The sequence below is a fragment of the Labeo rohita genome, chromosome 24 (assembly GCF_022985175.1).
Source record: "Labeo rohita strain BAU-BD-2019 chromosome 24, IGBB_LRoh.1.0, whole genome shotgun sequence".
Classification (NCBI taxonomy): Eukaryota; Metazoa; Chordata; class Actinopteri; order Cypriniformes; family Cyprinidae; genus Labeo; species Labeo rohita.
The window spans coordinates 15,775,319-15,794,342 of NC_066892.1; the positions used below are offsets into that span (position 1 = coordinate 15,775,319).

At 35.0% G+C, this 19,024-nt stretch overlaps 1 protein-coding gene across 4 annotated transcripts in view; it reads right to left on the reverse strand.

Annotated features, from left to right (window-relative positions):
* tpk1 (thiamin pyrophosphokinase 1) overlaps positions 1–19,024 on the reverse strand; it is a 105,137-nt gene that overhangs the window by 60,965 nt on the left and 25,148 nt on the right. For all 4 annotated transcript variants that reach the window (XM_051098413.1, XM_051098416.1, XM_051098415.1 and 1 more), the window contains one exon: positions 2,995–3,064. In XM_051098413.1, the coding sequence (XP_050954370.1) occupies positions 2,995–3,064 (70 nt within the window). The remainder of the gene's footprint in view (positions 1–2,994; positions 3,065–19,024) is intronic.

Here is a 19,024-nt window from a genome sequence, read left to right on the forward strand (position 1 = left end):
TTAAGTCTTTGGTTCTTTTAATTGTGATGATTTCGGCTCACATTTAACAAAAACCCACCAAATCTTAGCAAATTAGAATATTGTGACATGCCAATCAGCTAATCAACTCAAAACACCTGCAAAGGTTTCCTGAGCCTTCAAAATGGTCTCTCAGTTTGGTTCACTAGGCTACACAATCATGGGGAAGACTGCTGATCTGACAGTTGTCCAGAAGACAATCATTGACACCCTTCACAAGGACGGTAAGCCACAAACATTCATTGCCAAAGAAGCTGGCTGTTCACAGAGTGCTGTATCCAAGCATGTTAACAGAAAGTTGAATGAAAGGAAAAAGTGTGGAAGAAAAAGATGCACAACCAACCCAGAGAACCGTAGCCTTGAGAGGCTTGTCAAGCAAAATCGATTCAAGAATTTGGGTGAACTTCACAAGGAATGGACTGAGGCTGGGGTCAAGGCATCAAGAGCCACCACACACAGACGTGTCAAGGAATTTGACAGTAATTAAAGCAAAAGGAGCCCCTACCAAGTATTGAGTACATATACAGTAAATGAACATACTTTCAAAGAAAGCCAACAACTCACTAAAAATGTTTTTTTATGAAGTATTGTAATGAAGTTTTCTAATTTGTTGAGTTTTTGTTAAATGTGAGTCAAAATCATCACAATTAAAAGAACCAAAAACTACTTCAGTCTGTGTGTATTGAATTTATTTAATACACGAGTTTCACAATTTGAGTTGAATTACTGAAATGAACTTTTCCACAACATTCTAATTTATTGAGATGCACCTGTATATATTCTGATATAGTTAATATCACACAAAGAGTAGTTTTTTTCAAATATAAGTACATAAAGTTAATATTAAATGACTTACATTTTCACAAATTCCTGTTTTTGATCTATTTTGTCGACAAAAATTGTTGCAAACAAAGCCACAACAGAACCATTTTGTCTCTGAGCAAAAATATTGTGTTTAGTTACTGAATCAATCAGCCGTTTGAACAAATTGGTTGAATGAATGACTCAATGACCCACTCACGCAGTGATTTGCCGCCACCTACTGGTGATTTTAGGTTTATATTTAAAGGCACAATTTGTAAGTTTTCGCCGCTAGAGGGCGCATATTCAAAACAAACAAAGAACCAAAGGCATAGTTTGATGAAGCCGTGATTGTGTGTGGAATCATGAGAGTAGCTGTCTTCATCTCTAGACCCGATGCAATCCAATCATGTTCATGGATGAACTAATGGGGCTGAAAGAAATGAGGACGCTGGAGCGATTCCTAATGAAGGACGAGCACGATACACGGCTCGAAAGCAGCATAGCTTTTATCATGTCACAGTCGAACATTTCCGGTCCTTCCGGTCATGCGTAGGTAAGGTAAAACAGCGCTGTTTTATCATACTACATACATTTGAGTGTGCTGAAAGTTCTGTTATAATGCTACTCTGTGCATTCGTTACCTGTCTAATAAAATGCAAGTGTCTTGGGGGTTTCCATGTTTTCTACAAAATAAAACCAGAAACCGGGTGTATGACATCATTGGCAGGTGACGCAAGGACATGGTCCATTACACTACTTGAAAATTGCTTATTTCTCTGGATTTAAACATTCTTGAAAACATTTGAGATAATGTAAGTACACAAGTCAGCAAAATATATCACAGTGTTCTAGTGTTTTTTACATATTCTTACATATTGTGCCTCTAAAGTATATTTTCCCTTTTTTTCCTAAACTTTTCTTTTTTAAACATCAAAATATTATTAATGTAACTGCAGTTTAACTGCATTCATGTCCTACGTTAAACAGTCTGTGTAAATGCATCTAAATGCTACTTCAGATGCAGATTTTGTGCCACCTCTGCATTGCAAACAAACATTTTGTTGAAACTAATGTCATTTGATTGGTAACAGCCCTAGAGTGTCATACTATTGAAAATTATTGATTTAATAAGAATTTGACACAAAAGATGATGCATACATTTAATTAGTTTAGAAAAATAGGCCTTATAAAGGTAAAAAAATTCCCATAAAAGGTAAAAATCAATTTAAACTTACTGGAAAAGTTAATTTGTGTTACTCCTACAAACTAATCACCGCAAAGAATATGAAGAACATCAAAAGCTTTGGGAGTCAGCTATCCACAGCAGTCATAAACCTGACAAAATACCAGCACAATAACATGCTCAGCAAAATATTGTCCAATTATCATTATCAATTTCAGAAAATATATATATATTTTTTTTGTCATAATCGCACACCCAAAATTTTTGGGGTAATTTAATGGGGCCAATCTGTTATTTATTTATTTATTTGCAGTAATCTACGTTATACTACAATTGCTTTCAATTGAGCTTCAACTTGTATTAAACCTGGAATATATTGAGACAAACTGTCTCAAAATTCAAGATCTTTCCATATGTAAAGGCAACCAAGGGTATCAAAATAGCCTCAAATTATATGAGCTACTTTTATTGTGCTTTTATAATTGTTGTTGTTATTTTTTTAGCTTAGCAATTAGAAATAAATTTTGAGGTACCAAAATAACACCATAGGAGTTTGGAATGCAATGAGGATGAATAGATAATGATAGAATTTTCATTTCAAAATAAACAAACGCACCAGTATGCATTTAGTCCCATCACTCAGTTGTGATTTCAGTGCTTGGAGAGTCTGAGACTGAGCGTTATTTTTAGGTTGCAGAACAAAAAGGGACCCAAACAAAAGAAAACAATTGTAAACCACTCTGGAGTGGAGAGAAGTACCCAATTTAGAGGCCTGGAGATGAATCTGGCCTGTCAGGCACTGACAAAAGGTGATGGATTAGGAGTTAAGTCCTCTGAAAGCACTCTGGCAAGCGGGATACTCCTGAGGCCTCCTACAAGTCCAGCAGTTGTGAGAATGAACATGTGCAATGACACCAGAACCTTGACATCACCAGATCCATCTCTGCCCTGCGAGTCAATCGTGATGGGAGCCAAAATAGGGTTCTCACCTCTCGCGACGACCCTCCGTGAGCCGGTACAGATGATTGGCACCTCCGTCCGCACATGCTCGGATCTTGGCTGAAATGGCAGAAAAGAAACAGGAGGTGTTTGGGTGAATCCTTGATCGGCTTCATTACAACTTGGATCTCAATGTCAAAATGAGTGAAGAGATAAATATCATTGAAATCACTTTATACGGCTATATGTTTGAAGCCATTTCACAGCCCATCTCGGTAACTGCTGACATGCTGAAATGAAAACAAATAGATTATTCTAGATCATGGCCGGGCTGACAGTAATGGCTCCCTTGTGCCTTTTGCGAAAGCACTAATCATTTCAGGATGAAGGTCAGTCTGTCCTGTCAGGATCATCATCGATTCTGATAAGCATGGTGAGCCTTGTCATTTTCAAGGTAAGGCCAATGGGAAACTAAATCCAGTTAAACAGGAAACAGGCCACTGGTTTTGATGTGGGATATGACAGTCAAATCTACATAATGAATCTTGATCGGCACTGCGTGGAATACTACATGTACTATATCATACAATGATGTGTTTTTGAAATGTTGGGAAAAAACAGTAACTATAATAACAATCAACAATAATCTATCATCTATCTATCTATCTATCCATCTATCTAATAGTTAATAATTATACTGTTAATTATAATTATAATTCAGTACATATATATTTATATAAAAAATAAAAAATAGGTTTATTTTGCAATATATTTTTTATTTAGTATTATTTTAATATCCAATAAATATTATCTAAAATTAATTATAGTAGACACAAAAAACATAATAAACGTAAAAACTTTCTAACTCCCTAAAATTGTGACACATGAAAATCTGCGTAAGACATAGGCTATTTATAAGGCGCATTAATATATATATATACACACACATATATATATATATATATATATATATATATATATATATATATATATACACACACACACACACACACATAGTAATGCATATAATTTTTTTGTTTTATCACATAATATATAGAGAGAGAGTTTACATATTACATATTATACATACAATTACTAACTATATTAATTATAATTGTTATGCAGTGTATAGATTTCTAAGAATATGTTATATATATTATATATATATACACACACACAGTAATGTATATGACATTTTGTTTTACAACATAATTAATATATATAATTACATAAGAAATAGATATATAGATATATATATACTGTATATATATGCACATGCAATTAACTATATTATTAATCATAATTATAATGCAGTGCACATATTTCTATGAAAATACATATACTTATTTTTGCACTTATATATATATTTATATATATCATATTTAGTATTATTATGCATAATAAATATTAGAAAGAATTAATATAGTAAATATAAAAAAAATTGTATAGTATATATATATATATATATATATATATATATATATATGTGTGTGATATAAAATGTATACCGCTTTATAATTTTTATATATATATATATATATATTACATTTATCTCTCTCTCTCTCTCTCTCTCTCTCTCTCTATATATATATATATATCACTTTTAGTATTATTAGTTCTACATTCTAAATATTACATCTAATTAATATAGTAAATATAAAAAACAAACTTTATATTTATTTACTACATAAAAAATAAACATATAACACATGAAAAGTGCAGAAGACAGGCTATTCATAAGGCATACACACACATATGTATATATGCATGAAAATGTGGCATTATGGAAACCTTTATAAAGAATTATATAAACAGACTTCAAGTAAAGTGTTACCTAAGATTTGGTTTCAGTTTGTTAATTCAGTGCAGGCTGGCAAATCTGGGAAAGATGTAGTGGCATATGCTTAGTTGGAAGTGTGAAAAAAAACAACAACATCTAAAAGCAACATTAAAATGATAATCCTGCCAACTTTGAAGTCTGACATGAGCAGAAGTTCAGAAAAAGTGCTCTTGACTTTTTGTAGCTCATGAACTAACGCACACAGATGTGGGATTCGCTCTCTAGACAATAGCAAGAAGTAACAAACAGGAATTTAAAACAGCATTTTCACAGAATAAATTAGTTATTTTAAACCAGGTGTTTTGAGAATGACAGCTTTTTTTTATCCTAAGACTTTCCTTCCTCCATTTATCAAGTAGCTTGGTTTTAAGCCTGCAATCCTATTATTTAAAACCACAAAACCCAAAGGTACCGCATTTATAAACAAACAGAGGTGACTTTTATGTTTTTTTTTTCAAATACGTTCCGTGAAAAGGCGAGGGAATACTTTCACGGCCACATGAAACAAAGATGATTTTCCGGGACAATCACTCAGATGCTATGCTTACGAAAGTGAGGAATCGTCACAAAGATCATGTCAAGACGAACGTAATCTTGTCAGCACAGTTGGTTTACGGACAAGCGTCAAGGGAAGGGAATTGCATCATATTCTCATGAATAATGGAATGCGTTTGCAAGACACTGCTGCGATCCTAATGGACACGATAGCTTTGGGCTTACTGTTAAAAACAACTTCTTTCGGGTGAAAGAGGAGGATCAAGGGAAACTTTTAAACAGTTAAACTCTTGTACAGATTAATTGTCACCACTTTATCTCTGCCTGGTGACACAGGAGGGGGTGGAATCACTTGTGAATAACACATGAACATTCACTTTCCATTTACATGGTACCTTCAATGACTGAATAAGATTCTGCACTCTTGAAAATATTTGATAATACACTGTGTGACTGACTGCGAAGGTCATCGTGCTCTAGATGACATAAAAAAATGACACTTTTGTTGCTTTTGCTGTCTGTTTTCCCACTTGTCTAGACCTCTGAACAATGTCTTAGAGTAGATGCTACACTAACGTAGTGTCAGCCTAGTATTTGATGTTATTTATTTGCAGCCTACAGGCTATTCTGTGGCCAATGACTGATTGATATAAGCTACTGAGAGTCTATAAATCAGTAGGGCATTAGAAAACAAAATACAGCTGTCAATCAATCAAAGAACAAATTAATCACATGAGAAAAGCCTTCAAATGAACAGTATATTATTGTAACAAGCAACAAAAAAGATACAAAACGTAAAAATCATTCTATCAGTCTCTCTATATCTATCATCTATCTATCTATCTATCTATCTATCTAGCTATCTATCCGTTTGTCTATCATCCATCTATCTGTCTTTCTATCAGTCTATCCATTCATCCATCCATTCAAATTTTTATCCATCCATCCATCCATCCATCTAAATTTTTATCATCCACCATTCATCTGTCTATCTAACATTCATCCATCCGTCTATCCATCACCCATTCATCTATTTATCCATCCATCCGTCTATTCATCCTTTCATTTATGTCTTTCCATCTATCCATCACCCATCCGTCTCTCTATCCATCTATCTATCTATCTATTCATCCATCCATCTATCCCTCTATCCATCATCCATCCGTCTCTCTATCATCGTCCATCTGTATGTCTATCCATCATTCATCTATCTATCTATCCATCTATCCATCTATCCATCATCCATCCGTCTCTCTATCCATCATCCATCTATCTATCTATCTATCTATCTATCTATTCATCCATCCATCTATCTCTCTATCCATCATCCATTCATCCATCCGTCTCTCTATCCATCATCCATCTCTGTCTATCCATCATCCATCTATCTATCTATCTATCTATCTATCTATCTATCTATCTATCTATCTATCCATCCATCCATCTCTCTATCCATCATTCATCCATCCATCCATCCACCATCCATCCATCTCTCTATCCATCATCCATCTGTCTGTCTATCCATCATTCATCTATCTATCTATCTATCTATCTATCTATCCATCCATCCATCTCTCTATCCATCATTCATCCATCCATCCATCCGTCTATCTGTTTATTCATCCATCCACCATCCATCCATCTCTCTATCCATCATCCATCTGTCTGTCTGTTTATTCATCCATCATCCATCCATCTATCCATCATCCATCTGTCTATCTCATCATCTATCTATCTATCTATCTATCTATCTATCTATCTATCTATCTATCTATCTATCTATCTATCCATTCATCCTTCCGTCTTTCTATCTGTCTCTCCATCCATTCATCCATGATCTATTCATCCATCCATTCGTCCATCCATCCATCTATCCATTCATCCATCCATGCATGCAGAGAACAGCCCCTTAAATAATTTAAGACAAATCCCCTAAATAAATGTATTAATCAAATTATTATATTAAAAATATAAAATATGATATTAAATTGCACACACACATTGCATTATTCATCAAAATACTGTCAGCAACTTTATTTAAGCAAAGCCTTCAATATACAAAACTGTTTATTTAAATCAATAAACATTACATTCTTTAAAATAATTCATCATAGCAAATTAATGCTTTATATTGATAGTTGAGAGCCCTAGAAAAATTCAAATACATTCCATTCACCATCCATCCATCATCTATCGATCATCTATCCATCAGTCTATTTATTCATCCATCCATCCATCCATCCATCCATCCATCCATCCATCAGCCTGTCTATCTACCCATCCATCCATCCTTCCACCCATCCATAGACAAAAAGATTTTTAGTAACTTGTGTTTTTAAGACTATTTAAGACAGTATTTTGTACATATTGTGTTATTGGTTTACTCATTAAATAATCATTCCAAATGAATGTGTTAAATCATTGCCTCAGGTCATAAGCTTAGTGTTTTAAGACTATTTGAGTGGTTTGTTAGTGTATAATTGTGATATTTTAAAAATATTTATTCAAAAAGCAATAAAACACATCTTTATCAGGATTTTTCACAATGGTGCATTTTGCATCTGTCAGTAATGACCCAGATAAGACACTTACAAAGACACAAGTAAACCGTACAGTCATTTGCTCTTCAGTTCTGAAATAACGTCTCATGATGATGCATCCAGGCCAGTCATTCATTAGTTCCCAGACAGCTCAATTGGTCTGGCAAAGACATCATCATTTGTTCATAGGGTGATTACACTGGCGTTTTCAATGCAGTCTCGGGAGGTGAATCAAAGAAGCTTTTCTGTAAAGATCCCATCAAAGTAAACAGCGTGCTACATCTCTAACCGGAAAACAGGGCGTAATTCAGTGCAGCCGAGAACTCCAGCTAGGCGCTAGACTTAAAAGCACCGGGCTGAATGCAAATGACTCATTATTTCGACACCAGGCAAATATATTAATATGAAAACTTCAATAAAATGAAGTCTTAACCACATGCAGAGCAAAATAGGCAATAGTGTAAAACATCCATGGCCATGAATCTTGAGAATCGACAGCACTTAAACTGCTTTCAGTTCTAAATGCGCTATGAATATCCAAACTGTGGGCTCAATTACAGCTACAAGAGCATGTGATCTGCTTTTTAGGAGTTTGAATTTAGAAAACATCATCTTTAGCTTTCTTCATGCTGTTAATAAACAACAAATCAGTGAAACAAAGTTTGAAGTAGTTTGAAAAGCTTAAAGTTTAAAGATGTTTGTTGCTAGAGTTTAACTTGTTTCTAGCTCAAATACTTCCCTACTATATAATACGAAAACAGTATGCCAAAAGAGAAGTATGTCCAAACTCACAGTATTCAACAGCAAAAACAAAACAGTAGTCAAAAAGGACCCTGAACTCATGGCAAAAACATACCTGTGGGACGAAATACACAAAATACATAGCGGCATGTACATTTTGTGTTTTTTTTTTTTTTTTAAATAACGTACCATCTGCATTACTTTTCCATTAAGGGACAATATTTGCCGCCAGAATTGATTTCCAGGGGCATTTTTTACATTCATAAGAACAATTTTTATAATCACCTTGTTATTATAATCACCATACTATGTTGTCTGTAATGTCAAATACTTAAATTTACCCAATTACTTTAAAGGAGAAGTCCACTTCCAAAACAAAGATTCACATATAATGTACTCGCCCCATTGTCATCCAAGATGTTTATGTCTTTCTTTCTTTAGTCGTAAAGAAATTGTTTTTTGAGGAAAACATTTCAGCATTTTTCTCCATATAATGGACTGATATGGTGTCCCGATTTTGAACTTCCAAAATGCAGTTTAAATGCGGCTTCAAATGATCCCAAATGCAGTTGTAAACGATCCCAGCTGAGGAAGAAGGGTCTTATATAGCGAAACGATCGGTTATTTTCATTTTAAAAAATACAATTTAAATACTTTTTATTCTCAAACGCTCGTTTTGTCTTGCGCTCCCTGAACTCTGTGTATTCTGACTCAAGACAGTTAAGGTATGTCGAAAAACCCTAATCGTATTTTCTCCCTCAACTTCAAAAATAATTTCAAAATCATCCTACATCGCTGCAGAACTACCAACTCAGTCTTTGCAAAGTGAACATGCAAAGAAGATCAAACACCCTTACCAAAAAAGGTAAAGCAGCAGTATAGGACGGTTCCGAACTTGAGGGAGAACATGAGATGGGAGTTTTTCGACATACCCTAACTGTCATGAACCGACACAAAAACAGTCCAGGCAGAGTAAGACAAGATGAGCATTTGGCATTAAAAAGTATATAAATTGTATTATTTTAATAAAAATAACCAATCGTTCTTTCTTGGCTGAGATCGTTTACAACCGCATTTGGGATCATTTGAAGCCACATTTAAACTGCATTTTGGAAGTTCAAAATCGGGGCACCATAGCAGTCTATTATATGAAGAAAAATGCTGAAATGTTTTTCCTCAAAAAACATAATTTCTTTACAACTGAAGAAAGAAAGACATAAACATCTTGGATGACAATGGGGTGAGTACATTATATGTGACTCTGTTTTGGAAGAGGACTTGTCCCGTTTTTAAACTGTTTAAAATTGTATCTAAATTATACATGAAAAACTGAAGCTCACATATTATTGTAGATTATTGCTCTTTATATTATTATTGCTCTGTAATAATGAATATTAATATCAATATATAAAAACAATAAATGTTTTTGTTAGTTTTAGGCATGTTATGCATGGCTTCACAGACAAACATATCGGTCCATGACATTAGCCTAGACTAGTACAAGTTATGCAGAAACTCCCATTATAATCACTGAAGCTATGAAATTAATCTTTTATTTATTTTTTTATTTTTTACATCATATCTGCACTTTGTTGTTTATGATGAGGGAATCGCGAGCTTGTGCGCTCAACAACAGCTCCGACTTTTTTTTTTGGTTGTTTTTTTTTTGACTAATTTAAGTGCCTCTGACTGGAGAATGCATTCCTAACAGAAATGCATTCCAAACTGATGCAGTGTGAGCAAATCTAAATGTAATTCTACAAATATACTTTTCATTAATTTTCATATTTCATTTTAATTGCGACTGCCATAATACATTGTTTATTTGGGGCATTTTTGCCCCTTTGTGTTTACACAATGGGAAAGTTTTGTTTATTTCATGCCATATTTTGCCACAAGCCCTCATTAATTTCCGACCCTGAAATGTAGTGCCTACTCAGGCAGTTTGCAATTTTGGATGCACCAGTTATTTTCTTGTTTTATCAATTTGCTAACATGTTTCTAGCTTGTTTTAGCACATCAGTAGCTATGTTTCATTCAGCCTGTTTATATATATATATATATATATATATATATATATATGTTATAATGATTCTGAAATACCTGTGTCTGTTGTCCAAATATTTCTCTAGAATTGCCTCCCAAAACTGTTTTACACGACTGCGTTCCCAAAAAGCAGGAAAAGCAATCCATCTCCGAAAGCAATGACCACATTTATTGTGTTTTGTCTGCTCGCTCTGAGGCACAAGCAATTTATTATATATGAAAATTTTATATATTCAGTGGCTTCTACACTTCTTAGTGATATTTATTGGCAGTTTATCAGGAAGTGACAATTTTGTTCTCTTTGGCTCGTTGGATGGAAACGGTGCTTACTCGCAAATGTTTTGCGCACAAGTTAAATTCACAACTCTGGACGTAAACATAACTATTGGCATGATTTAGAACATTGTTAATGTTCTAAAAATGCTATTCTTTTTCTTGTGACTATGAATTTATGAATCATCATCTTTGGCTTTGGTCATATTGTTAATGAACAAAGTGAGTCATTACAATCAAAATGAATTGAATCTATAATCTAAAATGAAGTTTCACCTACTTTACAAAAGAGTTTACGGTGGTTTATCCAATAGTAAACAACCAGCCATTCTTACTTGTGGTGAGGCAGCATTACGACGGCCGGAAAGGCTGGAGGGGGTAAATCATTCGTGAATGCTCTTTCACTGAAGCCCTGGTGCAGGACAGATAACCTTGTAAATAAACACTTCATAATCCACCAGCGATGCTTCCTCCTCCTGTCATGAACTTTTGCTACTCGGGCGGTGTTTTATGGGGGACAAATATTGATGAGGCAGACTTTGCTGTCACTGATTTAATGTCTTTTGGCAGTGGAAGTGAAGTGAAGCCTGTGGCCTCTGTAAATCAAAGAGGGACGAGTGGTCAACGAGCAAAATGGAAGGTTAGTTCCCCTTTTAAGATGCTTTCTTTATCCTCAAAAGAGTTGAGAGGGAGAATGAGTGCAAAACTTTTAATTTAGGACTACATTTTGTATTTCCTTTGACACAGAATGTCTGGGTGGGATATATTGTTTTAAAAATGGCCAGTAAGCTAAATCCAAATCCTCACTTGCAGGTGGATATTTCTTTTTCTAGGGAGCATATGATTCAACTAAATCTGTGTAGTACAAGATGAGTAATCAATATTTTTCTCCATTTTTTAAAGCCTCTTATGCTAACCAATGCTGCATTTATTTTATCAAAAACACATCTGAATTTTCAGCATCATTACTCTATTCTTCAGTGTCACATGATCCTTCAGAAATCATTCTAATATGCTGATTTGCTGCTCATTATTCCTATTATTAATATTTTTGTGGAAACGATGATAGGTTTCCAGGATTCTTTAATGAGTAGAAAGAAAAAAGAAAATCATTAAAAACATGTATATTGTGTAACATTATTAATGTCTTAACTTTCACATTTCTATCAATTTTCTGCTAAATGCAAATGTTTAGGAGTAGCAGATCGACGGCCTCAAAGCTAACAGATATGGACTGTAAATCACTATCAAGCCCGACAAGTGACCCAAACCCACAATCCGTCCATCGATCAAAACTTCAAGGAACGTGAAACGCTCAAAAATATTAAAAAAGAGCCCTGCCAAAACACTGCTATTGCTGTATTGCAAAACAAACTGTCAAACAAAAGAGGCCCCTTCACACTTTTCAATACAGAGGGGGGATAATTACTTCACACACCACAATATTTGGAAGAAAGGTTTCTGGACAGAAGAAAGAAATGGTATACTACAGTGTATCCGATTTCTATGGCAATGTCAATTCTTCAAAACTCTAAGCTTTTGTCAAAGCAGGACGTTTGAAGCATTTCCTTCAATAAACACCATTGTTAGAGAAAAGTGCAGTAGAACTGCTTACAGGAGGAGACTATGGCTTCCACAAATACGATTTGGTTTTCATATTCAATCTTTAAGACTGACTGTCCACTGTCATTTGTAAAGTAAAGAAATCAATTTTTGAGATGTGATGAATATCTCTGATGTTGTCAGCAGAATGCCAAGAGACTTTCTTATACAACAACTCAGAGTGTAAGTGTGGACATTTTGCTTCTGCTTATGTCTTTTTGCCATGGTGCTGAACTAATAAGGTGCACGAGGCAACGTAAAAAGTGACATTTTACCAAGTAAGTCATATCCAAAACCGCTGACTCGTACACTCATTCACATTCACTACAAAGTAAATGCCACATAGCTCGCTATGTGATGAAACAATGAGTGAAAATGAGTGTATCTTGAATACAGCTTCATAAAAATATAAAAACAGACTGATACACAATACAAAACATTTTGATTTAAAGGGGTCATCGGATGCAAAACTCATACGCAAAACTCACTTCTTGTTGTTTGAGCATAAATGTGTGCTGGCAGTGTGTGTACACATCCACACTATAATGATAAAAATCCACCCAGTAGTATTTTTAAAAAAATCTTTATAAGTAAATCCCCTTTTTCAAATCGAGTCATTCTCAGCTTCTGGTCAGTGTGAGGTCACACCAACTAAGGCCGCTCCCACGATAGTTGATTGAGAAGGCCGGCTTACCTTAGACCCCCCTGACTGAGCTGTAACAGTCCGATCGCCATTGTTTTGACGTCGGTGCAGGGGATGACAAGAATGTCTCCGATTGAACGACTGAGGAGACATTGTTGGATGTAATAATGAACACAGCAGTCGGCATTTACTCCCGGCATCTGAGCCACTGAAGACGCAGAGGATTAACGTTACTTTCGTTTTTGAAGGAAACGCGCCAATCCCCGGTCTATATACATGCATATATGTTCGCGCAAATCATTCATGATCCAGCTTCCCCTACAGCAGAAGTGAGTATAAGGGTTTTTTATGCATCTTTGCAAATTGCCTTTCTTAAGGGCTCATCAGATGCAAAGTATACTTTTACATTTTGTTTAAACATTAATGTGTGTTGGCAGTGCATGTACAAATCTACCCCATAATGATAAAAATCCATGCAGTGGTTTTTAATTAATCTGTAAAAATAATATCCCCTTTTTCAAATTTCAATGGCCACTCCCACGATAGTTGATTGACATGAGCGTCTTACCTCAGATCAGCTGTCACAGTCTGACCTCCAATGTTTCGATGCCGGAGCAGGGATTTAAGTTAGACAAGAATATCTCCGATTAAGTGATTGAGGTGTTGTGTTGCTGAATGTAATAATGAATATAGTGGTCGTAATTTACTCCCGACATCTGAGCCGCTGAAGATGCAGCGGATTACGTTTGTTTGTGAAGGGAATATGCCTCCCGATCTACATAAATGTGTCTATGTTCGTGCAAATCATTCATGATCCAGCTTCAGTTTTGTTCATGAATCTCTGCAATCACCTTCCTAATAACGTGCTAGTCAGCAAGTTTCGTGGCTAAACACGCTAAACGCGGCTAAAGTAAATAGTCTCTCAGAGCAGCAGAGAGAAGAGACGGGCGGGGTGAGCACAGCTCATTTGCATTTAAAGAAACAATCCCTCAGAATGGGATGATTTTTGCAGAGCCCATTTTGATAAGGTAAAAAGGGTGCTGTTTTACAAAACCATTGAGAATTTTTAACCAAAGTATATTATAGACTTTTCATTGAGACACTAAAGAATCATCATATCAACTTGTGGAAAATGGGCATCCGATGACCCCTTTAAAAAGGAGAAGTTCACTTCCAGAGCAAAAATTTACAGAGAATTTACTCACCCCCTTGTCATCCAAGATGTTCGTGTCTTTCTTTCTTCAATTGTAAAGAAATTATGTTTCTTGAGGAAAAGATTTCAGGAATTACCTCCATATAGTGGACGTCAATGGTGCCCCCAACTTTGAACTTCCAAAATGTAGTTTAAATGCAGCTTTAAATGGCTCTAATCAACCCCAGCGGAGGAATAAGGGTTTTCTCTAGCGAAATGATCAATCATTTTCTAAACAAATTGACATTTTTATATACTTTTTACCGTCAAACGCTCGTCTTGATGATCTGCGTGAACTTTTTTTTTTTTTTTTTTTTTTTTTTTTTTCCGGGGTCAATTCGGTCAATACAGTTAGGGTATGTCGAAAAACTCCCATCTCGTTTTCTTCCCTAACTTCATAATCGTTCTACATCGCTGCAGAAGTACCAACCCATCGTTTACAAATTGAACATGCAAAGAACATCAAAAGGTAAAACGACGAACTTTAAGAAGAAAACGAGACAGGAGTTTTCCGACATACCCTAACTGTATTGACCCGGGTTACACAGGGTTCGTATGCGCATCGCACAGACGAGACAAGATGAGCATTTGAGGCTAAAAAGTATATAAATTATTAATTTATTTAAAAAATGACCAATCGCTTTGCTAGATAAGACCTTTCTTCCTCGGCCGGGATTGTTTAGAGCCATTTGAATCTGCAAACCGCATTTTGGAAGTTCATTATATGGAGAGAAATTCTGGAATGTTTTTCCTCAAGAAACATAATTTCTTTACAACTGAAGAAAGACAGACACAAACACCTTGGATGACAAAGGGGTGAGTAAATGATCTGGAAATGTTTGTTCTGGAAATGAACTTCTCCTTTAATAATGTGCTAGTTAGCAAGTTTCGTGGCTAAACGCGGCTAAATGTGGCTAAAGTAAACAGAAAGGCTCATCACCCCACAGTAGAGAGGGGCGGGGTGAGCAGAACTCATTAGCATTTAAACCGCATCATATTTACAGCATCTTTTGAACAGCACGAGAACACCGTCATCAGAATTAGCACTATTTCGGAAAAAAGTGATCACAGAGAATGGTTAAATACACTTAAATTAAAATGCTACTTTTAAATGCTCCATTTTTTATTTCAAAAAAGCTTGTTAAACGAGTTTAAATGTATGTAATATTGTAAACTATGCTGTATTCACTCAAATAAGTTCAATTAGTCTTATATTTTTGTGTTTTTGCTTAATAAATGTTCAATTTTAGATTATTGCAGTTGCCGCTATAATTCTGTGTGTGATTTTTAATATCCAGCCTATTTTTAACTAGAAATATAATAGCTGACTTACATAAAACAACCCAGTATGTTGGGTAAAAACATTTAACCCAACGACCTGGGTCACAAGAACTTAGCATTGGTTGTGTACAAAATTTACCCAGCACTGGGGTTGCCAAATAACCCAAGTTGGGTTGTTTTTAAGCCAGAATTTTTTAAGCCACAGAGTGTAGTTGCACTAAATATTTGTGGTTCTAAATTCACTACTAATCACACAACTGGGATAAGAAAGAAGTAAACTTTTCAAGGCACTTTTGAAAAGCATCCAAAAATGTGTTGGTATCTGCAAAGAGCCGTCTTTGATCATTCAGTCCTATAGAGCACTGGTGGTGCCACAGGCCCATAGGACTGTACTTCTGAGGCTCACTGGAGGAGGGGTGGAGCGCCCTACCCCGGTCCCTCAAGGAAAACCATCTGGATATGTTCACCCTGCTCCTAGCAACACACTCGTCGCCCACCTGCTTTGCCTCCAGAGCAAAGCTACATGAAAAATGCACAGTATCGCTGATGCAAGGGCAGAGGAATTACACAATCAAGAGTTTTTAAATGAGATCAACTTCTGAAACAAAAAAAGCTAGTGCAATAGTTGACAAACTCTTAGCTGTATAAAAACAAAGCCAGCAACCACAGGAAAACAACAGGAAAAATGAATAAAAAGGCATTTTCTTGACTTACTGCACTAATGAAAGGGTTCTGATAGCCCTACAAATTCAGTAAAGAAAGAAACTAGGACAATCAAATTAATGCACAAATTTAGTCCAATTATTTATGAAAACATAACGCAATGGGAAAATTAATGCAATTAATCATGCCCCCAAACCTTTGGTAGAAGAAAAAAAAGGATCTTTTTAAATTATTTACTCGTCTGCTTCACTCATGTAATGTCTAATGTAATGAATTATGTTTGGTTGGGACCATTTCACAGCAAAGAAAAAAAAAAAAAAAGAATTATATGAAATTAATTTGAATAATTAGAATATCATTGAATTAATTAGACTGCATTTTTAATTGACAGGCAGCTCTGAAAAAAACATTCTAGGCCCGTCCCACACACAAATGGACTGTGTTAGTGCTGTCAAATGATTAATTGTGATTAATCACGTCCAAAATAAAAGTTTGTGTTTACATAATATACGTGTGTGTGCACTATGTATATTCATTATGTATACCTAAATACACACACATACAGTATATATTTTGACATTTTTTGCATGTATTTACATGTATACATTTATATTCATATAATTTACATTAGAAATAAATATATTTCATACATACATAATAAATAATATTAATAATATATATATATATATATATACACATAATATTTTATACATACACTGACCAAAATTATAAATGCCAACACTTTTGTTTTTGCCCCCATTTTTCATGAGCTGAACTCAAAGATCTAAGACTTTTTCTATGTACACAAAAGGTCTATTTCTCTCAAGTATTGTTCACAAATCTGTCTAAATCTGTGTTAGTGAGCACTTCTCCTTTGCCAAGATAATCCATCCACCTCACAGGTGTGGCATATCAAGATGCTGATTAGACAGCATGATTATTGCACAGGTGTGCCTAAGGCTGGCCACAATAAAAGGCCACTCTTTTTTTTTGGCTTTTTTGATTATAGGACAGTGGAGATTGACAGGAAAGTGTTGGTTTAGTTTTATCACACAGCACAATGCCACATATGTCGCAAGTTTTGAGGGAGCGTGCAATTGGCATTCTGACTGCAGGAATGTCCAACAGAGCTGTTGCCCGTGAATTGAACGTTCATTTCTCTACCATAAGCCGTCTCCAAAGGCGTTTCAGAAAATTTGGCAGTACATCCAACCGCCCTCACAACCGCAGACCACGTGTGACCAAACCAGCCCAGAACCTTCACATCCAGCATCTTCACCTCCAAGATCGTCTGAGACCAGCCACCCGGACAGCTGCTGCAACAATCGGTTTGCATAACCAAAGAATTTCTGCATAAACTGTCAGAAACCGTCTCAGGGAAGCTCATCTGCATGCTAGTCATCCTCATCAGGGTCTCGACCTGACTGCAGTTTGTCGTCGTAACCAACTTAAGTGGGCAAATGCTCACATTCAATGGCATCTGGCATTTTGGAGAGGTGTTCTCAGACAGCGTGTATGGTGTCGTGTGGGTGAGCGGTTTGCTGATGTCAACGTTGTGGATCGAGTGGCCCATGGTGGAGGTGGGGTTATGGTATGGGCAGGCGTATGTTATGGACAACAAACACAGGTGCATTTTATTGAGATACCGTGATGAGATCCTGGGCCCCATTGTTGTGCCATTCATCCACGACCATCACCTCATGTTGCAGCATGATAATGCATGGCCCCATGTTGCAAGGATCTGTACACAATTCCTGGAAGCTGAAAACATCCCAGTTCTTGCATGGCCAGCATACTCACCGGACATGGAACCCATTGAGCATGTTTGGGATGCTCTGGATTGGCGTATATGACAGCGCTGAGTTCAGCTTATGAAAAATGGGGGCAAAAACAAAAGTGTTGCGTTTATAATTTTGGTCAGTGTACATAATAAATATACACCGTACACACACATATATCGTGAACAAAAGCTTTTATTTTGAATGTGATTAATTGTGATTAATCGTTTGACAGCACTATTTTAGCATTTTTTAAAAAAATATATACTTTTTAGTTTTAAAATATTTAGAATTTCATTTATACTAAGCTTATTAAAGTTATATTTATATTTTTCTTTAGTTTTCATTTAAATTTTAAGTTTTAGTAATTTTTGTTATTTTCATTTAGCTTTTGTTTTTTAATATTTGAATTTAGCTTAAATTTATATTTATTTCAGGTTTAGTTGTAGTAACATTTCTCATTTTCGGTTTTAAAGTTCTTTTGAGATTGAATATTTATATAAATTTCAACATTTACTAATACATTATTAAAAATCAAAAGTTGTGTTTGTTAATATTAGCTAATGCACTGTGACCTAACTTGAATTAACGATGAACAACTGTATTTTTATTAACATTAATGTTAACAAAGATGAATAAATACTGCACTTAGGGCTGTCAAACGATTAATTGCATTTTGTATTAAACAATTAATACAAAATAAACGTTTGAGTTTGCCTAATATATGCGTGTGTGCTGTGTAATTATTATGTATATATAAATACAAACACATTCATGTATATATTTAAGAAATATTTATAAATATATGTATTTATTATAATTTGCATATAATTTGTATTATATGTAAATAAAAAAATTTACAAAAATAACATATTTCTCATAAACATATACATGAATGTATTTGTATTTATATGTACATAGCACAGCAAACACATATATATTAGGCAAACTCAAACTTTTATTTTGTATGCGATTAATCATGATTA